At 42.8% G+C, this 20190-nt stretch overlaps 1 protein-coding gene across 3 annotated transcripts in view; it reads right to left on the reverse strand.

The window, feature by feature from the left end:
* Positions 1 to 425: 425 nt before the first annotated feature.
* The window catches only part of ntn4 (netrin 4), a 71210-nt gene continuing 51445 nt past the window's right edge, over positions 426 to 20190 (reverse strand). For 2 of the 3 annotated variants that reach the window (XM_078553721.1, XM_078553719.1), the window contains 3 exons: positions 16897 to 16965; positions 12739 to 12909; positions 426 to 1486 (listed from right to left, as the gene is read on the reverse strand). In XM_078553721.1, coding sequence (XP_078409847.1) covers positions 1353 to 1486; positions 12739 to 12909; positions 16897 to 16965 — 374 coding nt within the window. In that variant the 3' untranslated portion in view covers positions 426 to 1352. The remainder of the gene's footprint in view (positions 1487 to 12738; positions 12910 to 16896; positions 16966 to 20190) is intronic. The other variant, XM_078553720.1, reaches the window with a different exon arrangement.

Consider the following 20190-nt stretch of genomic DNA (forward strand, 5'->3'; position numbering starts at 1 on the left):
AGAGCCTCGTGCTGAGTCTGTGTTGCACTGAGTTAGTATAATGTTCAATAAAAGTTAGAGTTTACCAACAGCCTAGCCTCCAGCATTATCTGTAAGACCAGATCCATGATGACCACATCTAAGATCCACAATGATGATGACAGATTGGGCCATTCCAGCAGGGTGATCAGAATCGGCCTCCTGCTCCCTGCAGCATTCTGAAGTCACAGCTCGTAGCTCTTTGGCAGATTCTATTGGGCCTATTAGTTGACAGGAAGCCTGATATTTTCCTGAGCCACGTCCCCTTCAAGTTGGGGACAAGAGACACTGGTAATAGAGCTACCCCCATTAAAAAACCTGGCCTCCTCTCCACAGGACTGAATCTGCCCCAATTTTGAACCTTTTCCCACCTGGAGCTACACCAAGAATATGCCCAGTACAAGATGGAATTTCAGGCCTATAGTTTATTATTGAATCGAGCAGAGAGGATTCAGCAACTGTACAGCTTTGTCAATTTTATTGCGTAACTTAAGAAGTAAAAAATAAATGGCAAAATGTCAATTTTTGCAAATCCATAGGACTGCTAAGTGCACACGCATATCTATACATTATTGTTCCAAGTCTACACATCGTATTATCATGTAACACTGCAATTTTCCCTTTTAAGGTCCAGTGCATAAGGTGTACATCTACATAAAACTATCATTCATTTGCAGAAAACGTTTAATGTTAGACACTGAGTTCAGTGGTATAGGGAAACTTAAAATCAGAGAATTGACACCGTTTGAGGACACTTTCTCACCACAAAAGGCAACTGTCCTGTGTTCTGTTGAACATTCTGAAGTGTCTAGCTTCACTTATTCTTGGTCCATAGGATCAGTCCTTGATATCAATATGAAAGAAGCCAACAGGCAATTATCAGGTCAAAACATTCCAATTGACTTTCTTCCGTGATTTGTAAATGCACAAAACTCTCCTAAAGCGAAGTCCCCCTGAGTCCTTCTGATTCAAAGTCTATGTCAATGTTACAAATTGAGGAGTGGGCGGTGGTACAGCTGGATTAACGCTAGTAGATCTCCTGTCACCCATAACTCATTAACTTTTTAAGTCGTGTATGGAATAATCTCTCCTCCGTCACGACCTGTCAGCTAATAAAGTGCGTTATTACATATAAAAAAAGCAAGAGTTTTCTTTTAGAAAGAAAAGAATTCAAAGCCAACTTTGGTTCACAACCAGCGCAGCAGATACTTAGATGTGCAACCGTTCTGTTTGGAGCTTTAACGTAACAATCCTTGGCTTACAGATTCCCTTAGGACAGAGACCTGCTCAATACCATTGGGAAACATCATCCTGGTCTAAAACAACAGGCACTACTAGCATTTTGCTCTCAGGATGTGCGCCATTCTCCGGCCTAGATCTGGTTTCCAAGCCTGGACGAAGCTCTTCATGTTGACTATCAGCCGGCCACTGTGAACATCCTCATGCCCTGCTACGAGATACTCTGTACCTGTTAAGAATGAAAGGTAAGGTCAATGCCAGCGCTCATGTCTGGGAGAAGGATTAATGCTTCCTGGGCACGATTTAAGGAATAAAACCAACGTCATTTGATTGTTTATACATCTTGGGGGTGATATATTAGCACGGATAGAGGATTGGCTAACTGACAGGAAACAGAGATTTGGGATAAATGGGTCACTTACATATTGGAAAATTGTAACTAATGGAGTGCAACAGGTATCAGTGCTGTGGCTTCCACTATTTACAATCTATATTAAAGACTTGGATGGAGGGATTGAGTGTAACGTAGGCAAATTTGCTGAATATACAAAGAAAACAAGTTGTGAGGAGGATACAAAGAGTCTGCAAAGGGATATAGATAGGTTAAGTAAGTCGGCAAAAAATTGGCAGATAGAGTGTAAAATAGGAAAATGTGAGGTTATTCACTTTGGCAGGAAAGATAGAAAAGCAGAATATAATTTAAATAGGGAAAGACTGCAGAATGCTGGGGTACAGAGGGATCTGAGTGTCCTTGCACATGAATCACAAAAAGTTAGCATGCAGGTACAGCAAGTAATTAGGAAGGTAAATGAAATATTGCCTTTATTGCAAGGGGGATGGATTACAGAAGTAGGAAAGGCTTGTTACAGATGTACAGGGCATTAGTGAGGCCGCACCTGGAGTACTGTGTACAGTTTTGTTGACCTTATATAAGGATGGATATACTTGTATTGGAGAGGGCTGGATAGCTCAGTTGGCTAGACGGCTACTGAGTAGATCAGATTAATGCCAATGGTGCGGGGTTTTGCTGAGGTAGATGTGGGCCTGCATCCTTGCCCTATCTGTACTGAAAAATCATGGTGCTTTGTTGTGGTTTGGCGAAGGGCCTGTCTTCAAGCAGAGAACTCGAGAAGAATTGGAGAAGAGATTTGCATTGGAGGCTGATTCCTGGGAAGAAGGGATTTGTCTTATGAGGAAAGGTTGAGCAGTTTGGGCCTATATTCATTGGAGTGTAGAAGAATGAGAGGTGGTCTTATTGAAACGTATAAGATTCTGAGGGGACTTGACAGGGTAGATGTTGAGAGAGATGTTTCCCCTTGTGGGGTATCTAGAACTAGGGGACACGGTTTAAAAGAAGGGGTCTCCCATTTAAGATGGAGATGAAGAGGAATTTTCTTCTCTCAGAAGGTCATTCATCTTTGAAATTCTCTTCCCAGTGAGTAGTGGAGGTTGGGTCATTGAATATATTCAAGGTTGAGTTAGACAGATTTTTGATCGACAAGGGAGTCAAAGGTTATAGGAGGCAGACAGGAAAGTGGAGTTAAGGCCACAGCCAGATCAGCCATGATCTTATTGAATTGTGGAGCAGGCTCGAGGGGCTAAATGGGCGACTCCTGCTCCTATTTTTTATGTCTTACAAAATGGTACAGTATCTCATGGGGAATGAGGGCACAGCCCTGAAGTGGCTGCCTGTCTTCAAGCAGAGAACTCGAGAAGAATTGGAGAAGAGATTTGCATTGGAGGCTGATTCCTGGGAAGAAGGGATTTGTCTTATGAGGAAAGGTTGAGCAGTTTGGGCCTATATTCATTGGAGTGTAGAAGAATGAGAGGTGGTCTTATTGAAACGTATAAGATTCTGAGGGGACTTGACAGGGTAGATGTTGAGAGAGATGTTTCCCCTTGTGGGGTATCTAGAACTAGGGGACACGGTTTAAAAGAAGGGGTCTCCCATTTAAGATGGAGATGAAGAGGAATTTTCTTCTCTCAGAAGGTCATTCATCTTTGAAATTCTCTTCCCAGTGAGTAGTGGAGGTTGGGTCATTGAATATATTCAAGGTTGAGTTAGACAGATTTTTGATCGACAAGGGAGTCAAAGGTTATAGGAGGCAGACAGGAAAGTGGAGTTAAGGCCACAGCCAGATCAGCCATGATCTTATTGAATTGTGGAGCAGGCTCGAGGGGCTAAATGGGCGACTCCTGCTCCTATTTTTTATGTCTTACAAAATGGTACAGTATCTCATGGGGAATGAGGGCACAGCCCTGAAGTGGCTGCTTGGCACAGTTCAATTGCGTTTGATCCAGTCTAATTTAAACTAGAGGCTTGAACTGGGCCTGACTTGATCTTAGTCCAATTCCTCATGTTCATTGTCAGGTTCGTTGAAGGTTCAGCTCGGTGCTGGCTCAAAGTCACTTACTGATAGAAAGAGTTCAATGAGTAGTTAATTAACTGGCCAATGTCCACTCTTGGGCATGTAACGTAACCAACTATCCTCTGAACTGGGAGATTTGATGTTTTCCTAAATTGGACTGCAGGCCTTGTTTAAATACTTTGGGTAAACCCATCGTGACCCCAGGCCAGAGGCTGTTCACTCATTTCCAAGAGATTAATTTCCCATTGGCTTTGGCTCTTAGATAGTGGGGAAGGAGGAGAAGGGACATTCACGGAGTGACTCCAGTCCTCAGGACTGCGGTGTAGTGGGGAGGAGCACTTCTACCTCATCTATTGTTCCACATCAAACTGTGAGCCTTTTAAAAAATTTTTAATGGTGGCCATGTGCTAGCACAGGAAAAGCTTCACGGAGCAGGCCCAGTTTGGCAGAAAGGATCCAAACTAGGTTTAAGGCCCCTCATTAACATATGCAAGGGACCTTATGCCTTTTAAAATAGTCACCAGGGATGCTAAAGAACTGCCCGACTCAAAAGGAAGTCCAATGTATTTCGGGCATGCTTGAAATTGGGACTTTTTGTCCCTGTTTCCAATCCCCAAGTTTTTATAAAGCGTAGTCACACCCAGTAAATTTGGGGGCAGTGGGGAGCGGTGTGAGGGAAAGGTTCGGCTTTTGGTCCTGGCACAACCCTAGCCCCTGGATTCTCCTGCCATCTGTGAATCTCAGTGTACGAGGCAAGTTCCAATTAGCAATGTAGGTAACTCAAGACAAATTGAGACTGAATCAGCAGACACAAAACTCACTGTCTGTTTGAAGTCCTATGCCAACAGGGGCTTAATTAATGCAACATATTTCTTAAAGCCTTGAAATTATTTTTAATTGGTCTTTATCCTTTCTATCAGCGCTTGCCACTATAAATCTTACGTTCACAATTTTGCCTATGTAAACTTGTCACATTGTAATTAAACCCTTAAGCAGTGCCATCTCTGGTGTGAGGGTGTAATAACAACGTGACAGGTTTACATAGGCAGTTCCTATTAGAAATGTGGATTTGGAAATCAGACACTAAGGTTAGCATGTTTGACTAAAACTGGAGTGGGGGGTTGAATTACATCTGCTCACCCTTGTCTAATTATCCCTCACCTTCTAACCCCACTTCAGCTGAAGACATAGGAACATTAGGAAGAGGAGGAGGCCATTCAGCCACTCAAGATTGTTTTGACATTCATTAGATCATGGCTAATCTGCACCTCAACTCCATTTAACCACTTTTGTGTCATATCCCTTAATATCCTTAATTAAAAGTAATCCATCAGCCTCAGTGTTCAAAGCTCGAGTTGATTCCAGTATCCACAGCCTTTTGGGGAGAGAATTCCAAATTTCCACCAGCCATGGTGTGAAAAGGTGCTTCCTGATTTCATTCCTGAATGCCTGGGCAGCTGATTTGATCTCCAAGGTGTGAACAGAGCTGTCGGTTGCTATTCATGGAGTTTTCACACAGCAGCATGCCTGTGTGCCAAACTGTGTCATAGGCCCAGGGTAAATCAATGACTGCCATTCCTGTCTTCAGGCCTTCTGGAGAACAGGTCTCAATATGCGAGGTTAGTGTCAGGACCTGCTCGGAGCAATTGATGCGAAAAGCTGCCTCTTGGGGAGGTTTGGGGAGGGGTAGGGGCATCCAGAGTGGGACTCAGTTTGTTTAGCAGGAGGCATTCCAGGACCTTATATATTATTGAGAGCAGGGTGATGGGGCAGTAGCTGCGTGGGTTGTTGAGGGGCATCCCTGGCTTGGTAATGGTCACTATCTTGGATTAATGTCAGATATTTGGAATGGTGCCTGTACTGTGGATGTTGGTAAACAGCTTTCCTAGCCACTTCCTTCCCAGTGGTCCAATGTTCTTTAGGAATTCTGGCTAAATCCCATCAACTCCTGCTGCTGTGCATGACTTGATTGCCATCAGGGCACTGTTCACTTCCTCTTGTGTGTAAGGGCCTGTGTGTAAGAGAAGTCTGTCTGCTCTGGGGCAGTGTTGAGAGACTAAATCAGGACTATTTTTACCATCCGCTTATCTCCCCAGCTGGCTGGTATCTCTGAGCTTATTAGGAGTTGTGGAGCGAAGGCATCAGCATTGAGTCTGGGTCGCTGGTGTGGTTGTTGCTTAGCTGCTCCCTGGTGTCAGAAGAGTTTCCATGCCTTTCGGCTTGAATGTATTAAGTTAATGGTCTCCACTGTTTCCCAACATCACATGAAAGTGTCCTTCATCAAGGGGCCTGAGGAATGCTGTTGACACATTGGGGTCTTCATTTTCCCTGTATTCTTCCAGGGGCTGTTCACTTTCTGGGGACCAGCAAGGAATGAAAGGTTTTCTGAAGCTCAAGGGAAGTAATTTGGTGTCTCCTAGTTTGAGAAGTTGAGTAAAGTGGGTGTAGTTTTCACTAAGGACTTGGATCTGGTTAAAGGTGGTTTCTATGTACCTGCTGCAAGTATCCCAGTTGTCTTTGCACAAATTCTTGTGTGGTTTTGGCTCTGAGCTTATGGGTGGTAGTTCAAAGTTGATGTGAGTGAGGTTTTGTCGGGAATAGATAAAGATGGGCAGCACTTGTCAGGAGGACATCAGCAGTCAGATGCTGCTGTCGTGGATCATGAAGCAAAGACCAGGTGAGTAGTCCTTCTTCCGCCTGGAGGAATGGAATGTTCCAGACTGCTTTGCATCGTACATGATTTTAAACACATGCACGGAGGCCCAGTCTGACAGTTGTTTTCTAGCAGTGTTGTTGTCGAGGTCCCTCCATGTGTGATGTTGGCCGAAGGGCCTGTTCTGCACTCTGTGATTCTGTGATTCAGTGTAGCTGGTGTGAACAAACTGGGGCAGCAGAGTTAACACACAGCACACTGTTCACTCACCCTAGTCTATCCAACAGCACAGTACTGCTGCTCAACCTGGCTCAGGAGCCACCCCACAAACGTGTAGGTATTCACCTCCGAGAAGGCATAGGGATTATTTCTGGAATGCTGAGACTAACACAGCTCAAGTGCCTTCCTGTGCCAGCACATATTGAATCTCCTGAGGTCTGCAGGAAAAACATCCTCCTCAAAGAGCACCACTGTCTGACAGCTAACAAAGCACTCCCACTGATACAGGACCTCAAAAAACCTATTTACTGGTCTGAAATTCTGTACTCCCTACTGGAACACACTCCACACCCTACAAACTGAGTCAGCCTCACCTCTCAATAGCATACCTCCTGGCTGACTGCAAACATTACCAACCACAACCTGGTAACTGACCCGAGTGGTGAAGTCCCAGGTTTCAACCAAAATCTGGACAGCCCTCAACTGCTTGAGGAGGGGTCAGGGGAGATATGGCCTCTTGCTCCACAAGTGGAACATGAGGAGCAGCTCAAATTGTGGCCGTGGCCCATCCAAGTCAGACCATCGCCCACATACTGAACTCCTGCCCTGAGAGATCCATTCCTGGTGCATCACCACCATTCACACTGTGGCAGCTGAAGTCGTTGAATGTATTGTTAACCTCAACATCAATCTATACCTACTTCCCCAGTCATACAAATAAAAAATTTCTAAATGGACTTGCTCTTATTTTAAGATTGTTCTGGATTACCCTATACAGAGAAAATAGTTTCTCTTTAGCTACCTAATCTAATTCTTTTACAATTTAAATACTTTGATTAGATCACTCCTCAATCTTCCTTGCGGAGTGGGCTCGAGGGGGTATATGGCCTACTCCTGCTCCTATTTCTTATGTTCTTATGTTCTAGACATTAAGGAATATAAGCAAAGTTTAACCTGCACTCATAATTCAACCCTTTGAATCCTGGTATCATTGTGGTAAATCTGCAATGCACCCCCTCCAAGGCCAATATAGGCAAATAAGTGCAGCTGAGGAAGCTGAGTGCAAACCTGAGTTTGGTGAGTGGGGGAGTCAGTGAGGGGGAGGAAGGAAGTGTTCAGTTCCTGTTGCTTTTTCTACCTCTCACCCTGTAGGAATTCGTTCTTACTCTACCGCAGGAAAAGGAGTGAGTATCTGGTAAGTGGTTAAGGTCTATTCTATTCTTAAGGTTTAAAATATTATACAAATTGTGGCAAAGTTAATAAAATATATAAAAAAGAAAAATAATTAAGTGAATAATATAATTAACTAATTAATGAAAACACATTAAGGATGGCAAGACAGGTGATGTGTCAAGGCTGCAGCATGTGGGGACTCCTGGGTGCCAGCGTGATCCAGGGCAAACGCGTAACTGTTTGTGGCTCGAGCAACTTCGGCTCAGAGTCATTGAGCTGGAGGCTGAGCTGCAGACTCTGTTACACATCAGGGAGGGGGAAAGTTACCTGGATGCTTTGTACCAGGAGGCAGACAAACCACTTAAGATAGGGTCTTGTGATTTGGCCAATGGTCAGGGACAGGAGGGTTTGACTTTGAGTGAGGAAGGTAAGGGGACCCAGAGGGCAGGAGAGCATGAGTGTGAGCCTCTGCAATTGTCCAATAGGTTTGAGGTTCTCAGCTTGTTTAGATGAGAGCAGGGGCTGCAGGGTGGATGAGAAAACTGACCATGGCACCGTGGTACAGGAAGACATTCAAGTGGAGGGAGCAAAAAGGAACATAGTGGTAGTGGAGGATAGCATAGTGAGGGGGATTGACACTGTTCTCTGCAGCAAAGAACTGCCTGGTGCCAGGGTTCGGGACATCTGCTCAGGGCTGGAGAGGAACTTACAGTGGGAGGGGGAGGATCCAGTTGTCATGGTCCATGTAGGTAACTAGGAAAGAGATTCTGCATAGAGAGTATGAGGAGCTGGGCACTAAATTAAAAAGCAGATCCTAGTAATCTCTGGATTATTACCTAAACCGCATGCAAATTGACATAGGGCAAATTAGAGAGATGACGATGTGGCTCAAAGACTGGTGTGGGGGAAGTGGGTTCCAGTTTGTGGGACACTGGCACCAGTACTGGGGAAAGTGGGAGCTGTACCATTGGGTCGGTCTACCCCTGAACTGTGCTGGGACCAGTGCTCTTGCGAACTGTATAACTAGGGAAGTAGAGAGGGTTTTAAACTAAATAGTGGGGCAAGGGATCAAATATAGAAAGATGTGGTATATCAAAGAGTAGAAACAAGGTAAGAAAGGAAAATAGTGATATGGGAAATGGGGGTCAGAGAATGGCAGGAAGGGACAGAGAGAAAAAACCTAAGAATGCAGCAACAATCAAGACTAGATGTTACAAAAATAAGAAACAGGCAAAACTAAAGGTTCTAGATCTGAATGCATGTAGCATTGAGAACAAAGTAAAGGAATTGATAGTGCACATTGAAGTGAATAAATATGATCTGATAGCCATTATGGAGACATGGCTGCAGGATTTCAAGGATTGGGTCCTGAATATTGAGAGCTATATGATATTCAAGGAGAATAGAAAGCTAGGTAAAGGTGGAGGGGTAGCACTAATAATGAAGGATGCCATTTGTACAATAGTTAGAGATGGCCTTGGTTTAGGAGATCAGGATGTAGAATTGGTTTGGGTGGAGATGAGGAATAGTATGGAAAAGGAGTCATTAGTGGGAGTGGTCTACAGGCCCTGGATGAGGAGTTCATAAGATGTTTTCGAGGTGGTTTTGTAGAGCAGCACGTTCTGGAACCAACCAGAGAGCAGGTTATATTAGACTTGGTGTTGTGTAATATGACAGGATTAATTAATGACCTCAGAGTAAAGGCACCCCTAAGTAGCATTGACCACAATATGATTGAATTTTACATTCAGTTTGAAAGGGAGAAGAGTGGGTCTAAAACTAGTAATTTAAACTTAAATAATGGCAACTATGTGGGCATGAAAGCCGAGCTAGCTGAAGTGAACTGGGATACTAGGCTAGGGGATAGATCAACAAAGAAGCAGTGGCAGACATTTAAGGAGATATTTCATAGTATTCAGAATAAGTACATTCCTACTATAAAGAAAAATTCTAAAGGGAGGACCCACCATCTGTGGTTAACTAAAGAAGTCAAGAAAAGCATCAAACTTAAGGAAAAAGCATATAACTGCGCAAAGATGAGTGGCAGGTTAGACGATTAGTCAGAATATAAAGAATGGCAGAGAATGACTAAAAGATTAATCAGGAGAAAGGAATTAGAGTATGAGAGAAGCTAACTAGAAATGTAAAAATGGATAGCAAGAGTTTCTACAGGTATTTAAAAAGGAAAAGAGTAAGTAAAGTGAGTGTTGGTCCTTTAGAGAGTGAGAATGGGGAGTTAATAACAGATAATAAGGAAATGGCGAATGAAAGGAGCAAATATTTTGCTTCTGTGTTCACAATAGAGAATACAAAAAACACTCCAGGAATAATTGTAAATCAGGAGAAAGATGTGAAATTACAATCACTGGGAACTAGTACTGAGCAAACTGCCGGCTCTGCGGGCTGACAAATCTCCGGGTCCTGATGGACTTCATCCAAGGGTCTTAAAAGAAGTGGCTAATGAGGTAGTAGATGTGTTGGTGTCAAATTTCCAAAATTCACTAGATTCTGGAAAGGTTCCAGCAGACTGGAAAGTAGCAAATATAACCCCTCTATTCAAGAAGGGAGGGAGGCAGAAAACAGGAAACTACAGGCCAGTTAGCTTGATGTCTATCATGAAGAAGTTGTTAGAATCAATCATTAAAGAAGTTATAGCTGGGTACTTAGAAAAATGCAAGGTAATTGGGAAGAGTCAGCATGGTTTTGTGAAAGGGAAATGATGTTTAACCAAATTATTGGAGTTCTTTGAAGGAGTACCATGTGCCGTAGATAAAGGGGGGGCCTCTAGGTGTACTGTATTTGTATTTCCAGAAGGCATTTGATAAGGTGCCTCATCAAAGGTTATTGTGCAAAATAAAAGCTCATAGTGTAGGGGGTAACATATTAGCCTGGATAGAAGATTGGCTGGCAGATAACAAAGAATATGCATAAATGGGCTTTTTTTGATTGGAAGGATGTAACTAGTGGAATCCCACAGGGGTCTGTGCTGGGGCCTCAACTTTTACAATTTACATCAATGACTTAGATGAGGGGAGCAATGGCATGGTAGCTAAATTTGCAGATGACTCAGATAGGTTGGAAAGTATGTTGTGAAGAATACCTCAGGAGTTTGCAGATGGATATATATAGGTTGAATGAGTGGGCAAAAATCTGGCAGATGGAATATAATGTGGGAAAATGTGAAGTTGTTCATTTTGGCAGGAAGAATAAAAAAGCAGAATGTTACTTAAATGTAGAACAACTGCAGAATTATGAGATGCAGAGGGATCTAGGTGTTCTTGTGCATGAGTCGCAACAGTTAGTATGCAAGTACAGCAAGTAATCAAGAAGGCTAATGGAATGCTATCCTTTATTATGAGAGGAATTGAACATAAAAATAAGGATGTTATGCTTCAGTGATACAGGGCATTGGTGAGACCATATCTCTAATGCTGTGTGCAGTTTTGGTCTCCTTATTTAAGGAAGGATGTAAATGCGTTGGAGGCGGTTCAGAGGAGGTTTACTAGGTTGATACCTGGAATGAGTGGATTGTCTTATGAGGAAAGGTCGTACAGGCTGGGCTTGTTTCCACTGGAGTTTAGAAGAGTGAGGGGTGATTTGATTGAAGTATTTAAGATCCTGAATGGTTTTGACAAGGTGGACGTGGAAAGGATGTTTCCTCTTGTGGGTGAGTCCAGAACTAGGGGGCACTGTTTTAAAATTAGAGGTCACCCTTATAGGACAGAAATGAGGAGAAATTTTTTCTCTGAGGGTTGTGCAACTTTGGAACTCTGCCTCAGAAGACGAGGTCATTGAACATTTTTAAGGCAGAGGTAGATAGATTCTTGTTACGAAAGGCAACTAGAGATTATCAGGGGCAGATGGGAACATGGAACTCGAAAGACAAGCAGATCAGCCATGATCTTATTGAATGGCAGAGCAGGTTTGAAGGTTGTTTGACCTACTTCTACTCCTATCTCGTATGTTCATATGTATGTTCGTAACCTTCTTGAGCTGAGAACCCAGAGCTGAACACAGTTATGCCAGATGGGGTCTGACTAAGGCTTTGTACAACTGAAGCATCATTTTCTACTCTTGGGGAAGAATTTTCCCCCCGTTGAGGGGGAAGTTCAGGAGCGGGAGTGTGTGGGCGCGCCTCCGATCGCCATATTACGTGGGCGGGCCAATTAAGGCTCAGCAAGCGTGACATCCGTCAGGAAGCATTATGCACTCCCTGTGTGGGCGGGGGGGGGGGGGGTAATTTCCCTAAGCCAGGAGTGCACTCTTTCGTGCATGCGCGTGAAAAAGCGCACTCATCTCCCTGAGGCTAAGTGCTGCCTCAGGGAGATCAGCTTTAAATTTAAAAATGGTAAATGTAGATAAATAAAATTTTCCTGACATGTCCCCTCATGTGACCCTGTCACATGAGTTGGGACATGTCCATCACTTTTAATTAAACTTTTATTAAATTTTTAAAAACCGACATGAAACTTCATCCCACCCATGGATGAGGTTTCATGTTTTTTCTGAAGCCCGCCATGGCTCCCAGCCTGCCCGCCAACCTTAAGGTTGGACGGGCAGGTCCATTAACTAGTTCAATTAGTTTTTCAATGGTCTCAGTAGGTCGTTGACAGGTCGGCAGGCGCACAGCTGATTTGGCTGTGCCCCCGCCAACCTGAAAATTGAAATGAGGCGCGGTGACATCAGGGGTTCCACCCGACGTCATCCCATGTCATCCCATGCATCGGCGAACAGGCCCTGCCCCCCACTCGCCAGTTTTGGTAACCTATGCGTTAGCTTTTAGTGATTTATGTGCATGGGGACACCTAAATCCCTTTGCTCCCTCACAGCTCCTAGACTCTCAGCATTGAGACAATAACACTAATGGTTGTTAGTGTCGTACAAAGACATTCCTTTATTCCTACTCATCACTGATTCCAGAGGGGATGGCTGATTAGAGTACAGCTCTGCTCATGTCTTTGCTGTCAATCCGGCATTGTGGGTTCATTTGTATTACGTCAGCAATGAATATTCAGCAGGACGGTGATATGTTTGTGTTGCGTGTTCTGTTGTTGACATGTTTCTTACCAGGATTTAGTACTGGGCAGGTACAGCCTCGGTTTGTCCAGGATTCTGGGTACAGCACTCGCTTGCCCCGGTGAATCTTTAACTTTGTCAGTTTCAACACCTTCTTGACCTTCACATTGACCTCTGCATGTGAGCCTTTGTCATGAGCTGAGAGAATCTTTACTTTCAGGACTGTGGCAATGAAAGGGAATTAATAGACAACCATTCAACTAGCTCACCCTGACATGACAGGACAATAAAGTGCTTCAGAATAACAAGTTCTGCATAGGAAGTATATAATTTGGAAAATTAGTGCACAGGAATAATTTCAGGGCAGTCAGCACAACATAAGGTTTGAAGGATGATTTAAGAAGCTATTCAATTAGATTACTCTTTCTAATTACTCCTGGGTATCCACTATTCCTGATATTATTCCTGCTATTTAAGAGTGAGAAAGGGCAATGACTATACTGATGTACAATAAGAAAGATTTGCATTTATATAGCAACTATGTAGCACAACCTCAGGACATCCCAAAGTGCTTTGCAGCCAATAAAGTCCTTTTGAAGTGTATTCATCGCTATAATGTAGGCAGATGTGACATCCAATTCATATACAGCAAGATCCCAAAACAGATAACCTGGGATAAATATCAGTCCCAAGTGAATTGGCCTCTCTTTTAATAGTGCTGTGAGATTTTTACATCCAACTGAGAGGGCAGATACTGCCTTAGCTTAACATTGCATCCACGAGATGGTACCTCTGACAGAGCAGCACTCCCTCAGTACTGTACTGGGATGTCTGCCTGGATCTTGTGCTTAAGTCTCTGGAATGCAATGATCTACCTTAGATGTGAGAGTGATATCAACTGAGTGAGTGCCTCCACTTGTTGCTATTTTCTTTTGGGTTATATGTTTTGCATCAATGTCTTAAATGAATCACCATCTAATGTATATACTCGTGAAAAAGTCGAATTTTGCAGACCATTTTTTAGGCCAAAGGTCATGGGGTCGACCTTTACACTTGTGATGTTTTTGAGCGGTTGACACGTTAGCTTGATTTGGGCCCAAGTGCAATCCAAGAAAGACGGTCACAATGGAATAAAGTAAAAACCAACAATACTGAAGAATTCACATTCATTCTTGGTAAGTAATTAATTACAAACATATGAAGATATGAATTAGGAGCAGGAGTAGGCCACTCGGCCCCTTGAGCCTGCCCTGTCATTCAATAAGACCATAGCTGATCTGATTTTAACCTCAACTCCACATTTCTGCCTACCCCCAATAACCTTTCACCCCCTTGCTTATCAAGAATCTATCTAGCTCTGCCTTAAAAATATTCAAAGACTCTGCTTCCACTGCCTTTTGAGGAAGAATTCCAAGACTCACAACCTCTGAGAGGAAATAATTCTCCTCCTCTGTCTTAAGCGAGCGACTCCTTATTTTTAAACAGTGGCCCCTAGTCCTAGATTCTCCCACAAGAGGAAACATCCTCTCCACATCCACCCTGTCAAGACCCCTCACGATCTTATATGTTTCAATCAAGTTGCCTATTACTCTTCTAAACTCCAGTGGATACAAGCCTAACCTGTCCAACCTCTCCTCATACGACAACCCTCCCATTCCAGGTATTAGTCAAGTAAACTAGCTCTGAACTGCTTCCAATGCATTAACATCCTTCCTTAAATAAGGAGACCAATACTTTACATAGATGTGGTCTCACCAATGCCCTTTAGAACTGAAACATAGCCTCTCTACTTTTGTAATCAATTCCACTCGCAATAAATGATAACATTCTATTAGCTTTCCTAATTACTTGCTCTACCTGCATACTAACCTTTTGCGATTCATGCACTAGGACACCCATATCCCTCTGCATCTCAAAGCTTTGCAATTTCTCACCATTTAGATAATATGTTTCCTTTTATTATTCCTTCCAAAATGGACAATTTCACATTTTCCCACATTATACTCCATTTACCAGATCTTTGCCCACTCACTTAACCTATCTATGTCCCTTTGTAACCTCCTCATGTCCTCTTCACAACTTATTTTCCTACCTATCTTTGTGTCATCAGCAAATTTAGCAACCATACCTTTGGACCCTTCATCCAAGTAATTTATATAAATTGTAAAAAGTTGAGGCACCAGCACAACATGGTTTGTCATTCATAATCTGACCAAAATAATAATATTAATAAATACAAACAAAACTGAAACATCTGAATGTTTTAAGAATTTACTTACCAGTATTCATTTTTATTAGTATTTATGCATGAAATCGAATTATTAACAGCTCCAGGATTATATTTTGGTCTGAAACCCTGGAAAAACTAGGGTCAACTTTTATGTGACGTATATAAAAAAATAGTTTTTTAATGCCAAAAGTCATGGGGTCGACCTATACTTGAGACTGACTTTTACATAAGTATATACAGTAACCCTAATGAACAATATGCAGTGTTATGTTTGTGAGTTCATAGCAGCCACTCCAGGCAAGACTGCAAATTATTCAACTATCTACAGGAATTTTTCTAAACATAGGAATGAAGGATATTACCAAATTCTGTTGTGATGTGCTCATGGAAACACTCTCAATGTCTCATTAAAGGGAAATGATGGGAAAATCTGAATCAGGAAATGTTTTATTCTTGCTGAATCCCATCGGGAACATCAAACAGATTTTATCTGTCGCTTTTGGATTCCATTTTTAAAAAATCATTTCATAATGTTTTGATTAAAGAAGCTTTTTCCTCGCAAATGTGCAATGAAATTTTTAAGAATTGCCATCTGTGTTTTTTTTCTGTCCATTAGGATTGAGGACACAGGTTGGAGTTTGTTGCTTGTACCCTATCCTGCACTAGTCCTGTTGATTCATCATGCCTGTCTTTGTTGACCAGAACTCAAATGCTTCAAATTTAAAATTCTTATCCTTGTGTTTAAATCACATCATGACCTCACCCCTTCTTCATCTCTGCAACCTCCTCCAGTCCTACTACCTCCTCCTTCAACCCTGGTCTGCCTTCCATCATTGCTGGCTGTATCATCAGATGCCAAGGTCTGAAACTCTGGGATTCCCTCCTTAATCCTCTTAGCATCCCTATGTCTCTCGCCTCCTTTAACATGCTCTTTAAAACCTGCGTCTTCGACCAAACTTTTAGCCATCACTTGTATCCTTTGTGAAGTGCCTTGGAATGCTTTTTTCTGTTAATGTTGCTATATAAATGCAATTGAATACTCTTGAACCTTGGCTACTGTGATAGGCTTTTAGTATTGAACTTTACATTCACCTTATTTTTTTGCCACCATCAATAGATTCTCAGTCACAACCACATTAATTCCTCTTCATCACCAGGTTGGGATAGAGTGCGATCTCCACAGAGACCCTCTGAGCAGGAAGTAAAGGAGCTCAATCCCAGTGAATCTATTCTGGTGTTCCCATGTAACTGACCTGAGATTGGCAAGCCTCAGTCTGTTGGGTAAACCAGGAGTGAAGGCCAATTTCAGTTCTGAAACCTGGATCAGACAATCCAGAATGCAGAACTCCAGGTCTCCTCACTCCCCGAATGACACCCTCTTTAAAGCATAAAATTGGGGAAATGGTTCAGCAAAATGGTTTCTTCACACAAGGCATGTTATGGAGCCTGTGCATATTGGGGTTGGAGGAGGCTGTGCAAATTTTAAAGGCTGGCCCTGCCAGTAGAAGTGAGGTGAAGTGGCACTCACCTTGAATGATGAGAATGGGATCAGCTGCATCTCAAGGTGACTTGGCAGAACTTTATTGGCTCTGCCAGCCTTGATGTAGTATAGAGATGCCAAGTGGCACAAGCCTGCCCCTCCCCTGAGGTGCCCACATTCTGCCCTGGGCTGAAGGAGTTCCAGCAGTCTTCAGCTTAGAAAACAACCAGCCTGATATCTCAGGAAAGTATCCAGTACATCTGGATTCAATTATTTTTTAAAAACTAGGGGGCCTCCCAGAGGACTTCAGCTGGTGAGAGTTCTGCTGAGGCCTGGTAAGGGCATACCATGGCGGGGGGCATTTCTAGGACACTTTTCCCAAGGTGGGCTGGTGGGAAGATCTGCTCATAGATCTCCATACTGGAATTCCTGTTGGAATCAGGTTCAGTATTTTGAATCTTGAGGACTGAATAATGATAAAATTATCTCCACAACTCACCAAATGTATACTTCATGTTGCAGAACACTTTGGGATTTCCCAAGACCTGGTTTCTGCACTCACACTTTCCTGAAAGAAACAGTTAAAATATGAGCTCAGAGGGAAAAGCATTAGGTCCATTTGTGTGTCTGAGATTTGATGGAGACTAAACAAATTGGGGGAAAAGAATATTCCCGACAGAAATGTTGGGCTGGATTTTCCCCTCCCAACGCTGAGTGAACCCGTATCAAGAGGCATGCAGGGCTTCAATTTTAAACTTACCAGGCCATTCCCGACAGACCCCATTTTCCCCAGGCCTGGAATCATGGGTGGTTGTGACCCAACGCTCACATAAAGTGAAGTCAGGATCCCCAATTAAACGCCTGCTGCAAATGCAATTTTTCCCGACGTTGGTATTTTCATCGAGGCAGGTGGGTTCCTGAAGGCTGTGGGAACCACATCAGGTAAATACATTATGAACCTTGGAGAAAGGCTGCTGTGGAGTCGGGAATCTTTTGACAGGTAAGTTTAAAAGGTCTTGCCAACTTCAAATGTCATAATTGAATGGTGTATGATGATTTAAGTAGGTTTTCAATGCAGTGATCGATCATCGGACTCTGGTCCTTAAGTGACTAGCACTGTGTAAGTGTTCACATGCATTTAAGTACTTTATCTGATGGATAAAGTGCTCTTATGCATTCAATAGTATTGGGAATCTGATTTAAATGGATCATCTAGACACTGTGCTTTGAGTTTTACATTAATTTAAAGTCCGGAGATCTGTTAAGACTTTGAAAAAGGTTGATCAGATGCCAAACTTCTTTGAATAAAACTCCATTGAGCCTTTGTGAAAAAGGAGCAGTTGGTTGATATCTAGTCAAGCAACTTCAAGGATTCTATTCTATGGAACTCTGTTGATTTTTTTTATTAGCTGTGCAATGTAATCCATTATGAATGCATGGCTCAGTCCAAACCCCACTAAGCTAAGACTTAGTCAACAGGGGTTGTTGACACAGAGGTGGAGAGGACTGTGTGCTTTATCTGACTGACAGTTTTATGGGCAGATAATAGGATTAACTGTTTTGAAGAGGTTTTTGAATGGCTTTTTGTTTATGTTGACAGTTTAATGAGCACTTGAGAGGAGAAAATGTTTTCTCAAGGGAAGATTCAATGGCTGTGTGTTTGATAGTTTTATGAGCTTTTAAGGGGAGCATTATTTTCAACTGGAGTTTGCATGACTGATGTTTTTATTTCACGAGCATTTCAAAGATCTCCCAGTGTTATCATATGGCTCATATGTTCTGTACATTGTGGGTGCTGGGTGAGTGGATATGGAAGATGCATGCGGTTAAGAGATAATGGGATGCATGAAGGGGGCATGGGGAGTGTTTGGAGTATGAGACGGATGAGGGCTAGGGAGCCTAACAACCAAGTAGAGAACTGTTCCAATGTTCCAGTGAACAGAGGTGGGCCTTCTAACCTGCTGGCCTTGGCAGCCGGCTGCCTCCATTCCCGCCTTGGGCCTGCCAACCTGGTGACCTTGACGCCAGCCAGTTTCTGGAAAATGAAAATTCCAGGTAGTGGGCTGACTTTCAGAAGTTGGGAAAGTGACATTGAGGAATGGCCTGCCTTGCGCTTTCTGACCCGAAGGGGAAAATCCTACCCGTTAAATGTCCAACCAGCTTCACCTTTCTCCCAAGAATACTTTCTAGTCATTTTGAATTAAGATTTACACCCTTAGTGACAATTTGGGGTCATTTTAGCTTTTGATGACTTCAGTGGAGAGTTAAATAAAACCACGTGTAAAATGGGGATTTAGTTTAAAGCTGGGTGGAATGAGGTACAATGAGCCCCAAGGCCAGGTGGACTGAATCTGCTCTTGATTTGATCAAAGCTGGAAACCTAAGAAGCTGATGCCCAAATCACCCTTGTTTACAACTGAAATACGGGGGTAGGCACCACATCAATTCACTTCTCAACCGCCCAGCTCACTGTCACTGCTACCTAATCTGTGCACTAGACTGTGCCTGTGTGGACAGATCATTAAACTAGATAGTGTAGGGGAAACAAGGAGTCATGAGTATAAACTATGTGAACCCAGGATAGGTTAGATGCGGTTTTCAGAGATTTTTCTTTACATGGAGGGTTATTGATTCTTGGAAAAAGTTACTGGCTCATGTGGTGAGTGTTGATTAATTTCAACGATTCAGAAGGAGCTGGGTAATCTCCTCACTGTTGCTGATATCACGAGTGTACAGAAGGTAGAAGGTGGAACAATGGGTTTCACCCTCATGGTCACTGTGACTTCCTGGGATTTGGTTTCCTTGCCTTGTCTTTTTAATCTGGGCTCTTTACCTCTCCCAGGAGGTGACCTGGCAGCTGGTAGGAAGGGAACTCTGAGAATTACAACATTTCGTTACACCATGGCTGTTTGCAACATGTTCAATGCGGCGGGCAATGTCTTTCTGTATAATTGTGTGTGTTTGTTGTACATTATATGATAGTGTTATGTATTATTTTTGTGCCCCCCCCCCCACACACACACGTGCACAGATGTACACACATTCCTGGACTGAGAGGCTGTGTACCCACTCTGATTTCAGGCCTCCACAACCAATGGCTGCCTTTTCCAATTCCCTTTTCTGGCATCAGCAACCAAACTGAATTCAATAGCTCACTGCGAGGAGTTATGAAATGGGTCCCATCATCCTGCCATATTCAAAGAGAGATGGGAAGTTATCACAACAAACAACGTGACTAGTTTTCCTTAAAACAGGGAAGGTTAAAAGGAGATTTACTAGAGATATTCAAGATCATGAGGGGTTTTTAAATAATGAGAAACACAGAGGGTCAATCAGAGGTCACAGATTTAAGATAATTGACAGAAGAAAATGAGAGGAGATGAGGAGAAATTTTTAAATTCAGCAAGTGATTACGATCCGGAACGCACTGCCTGAAAGGGCGGTGGAAGCAGATTCAAATGGGAATTGGATAAAAACTTGGAAAAGAAAAAATGTTACAGAGCTATGAGGAAAGAGCAGGGGGAGTGGAACAAATTGGATAGCTTTTTCAAAGAGCTAGCACAGACATAATGGATTGAATGGTCTCTTTCTGTGTTGTAAGTTCTTATGATTCTAGCATATTAAGGGAACACAAAGTTTGGGAAAGTTAATTGTTGCTGAGAATACACTTTTTTTTAAGAGCAGTATTTTTGGAGCTGATTACAGTATTCACCACATCAGAAATCCAGACTCTGGAATAAGTCTTGACTTTATGCAATGGTATCAAACAGGTGTTGGCAGGTCAGCAGCCTGT

The sequence above is a fragment of the Cetorhinus maximus genome, chromosome 12, assembly GCF_964194155.1.
Source record: "Cetorhinus maximus chromosome 12, sCetMax3.hap1.1, whole genome shotgun sequence".
NCBI classification, from domain to species: Eukaryota; Metazoa; Chordata; class Chondrichthyes; order Lamniformes; family Cetorhinidae; genus Cetorhinus; species Cetorhinus maximus.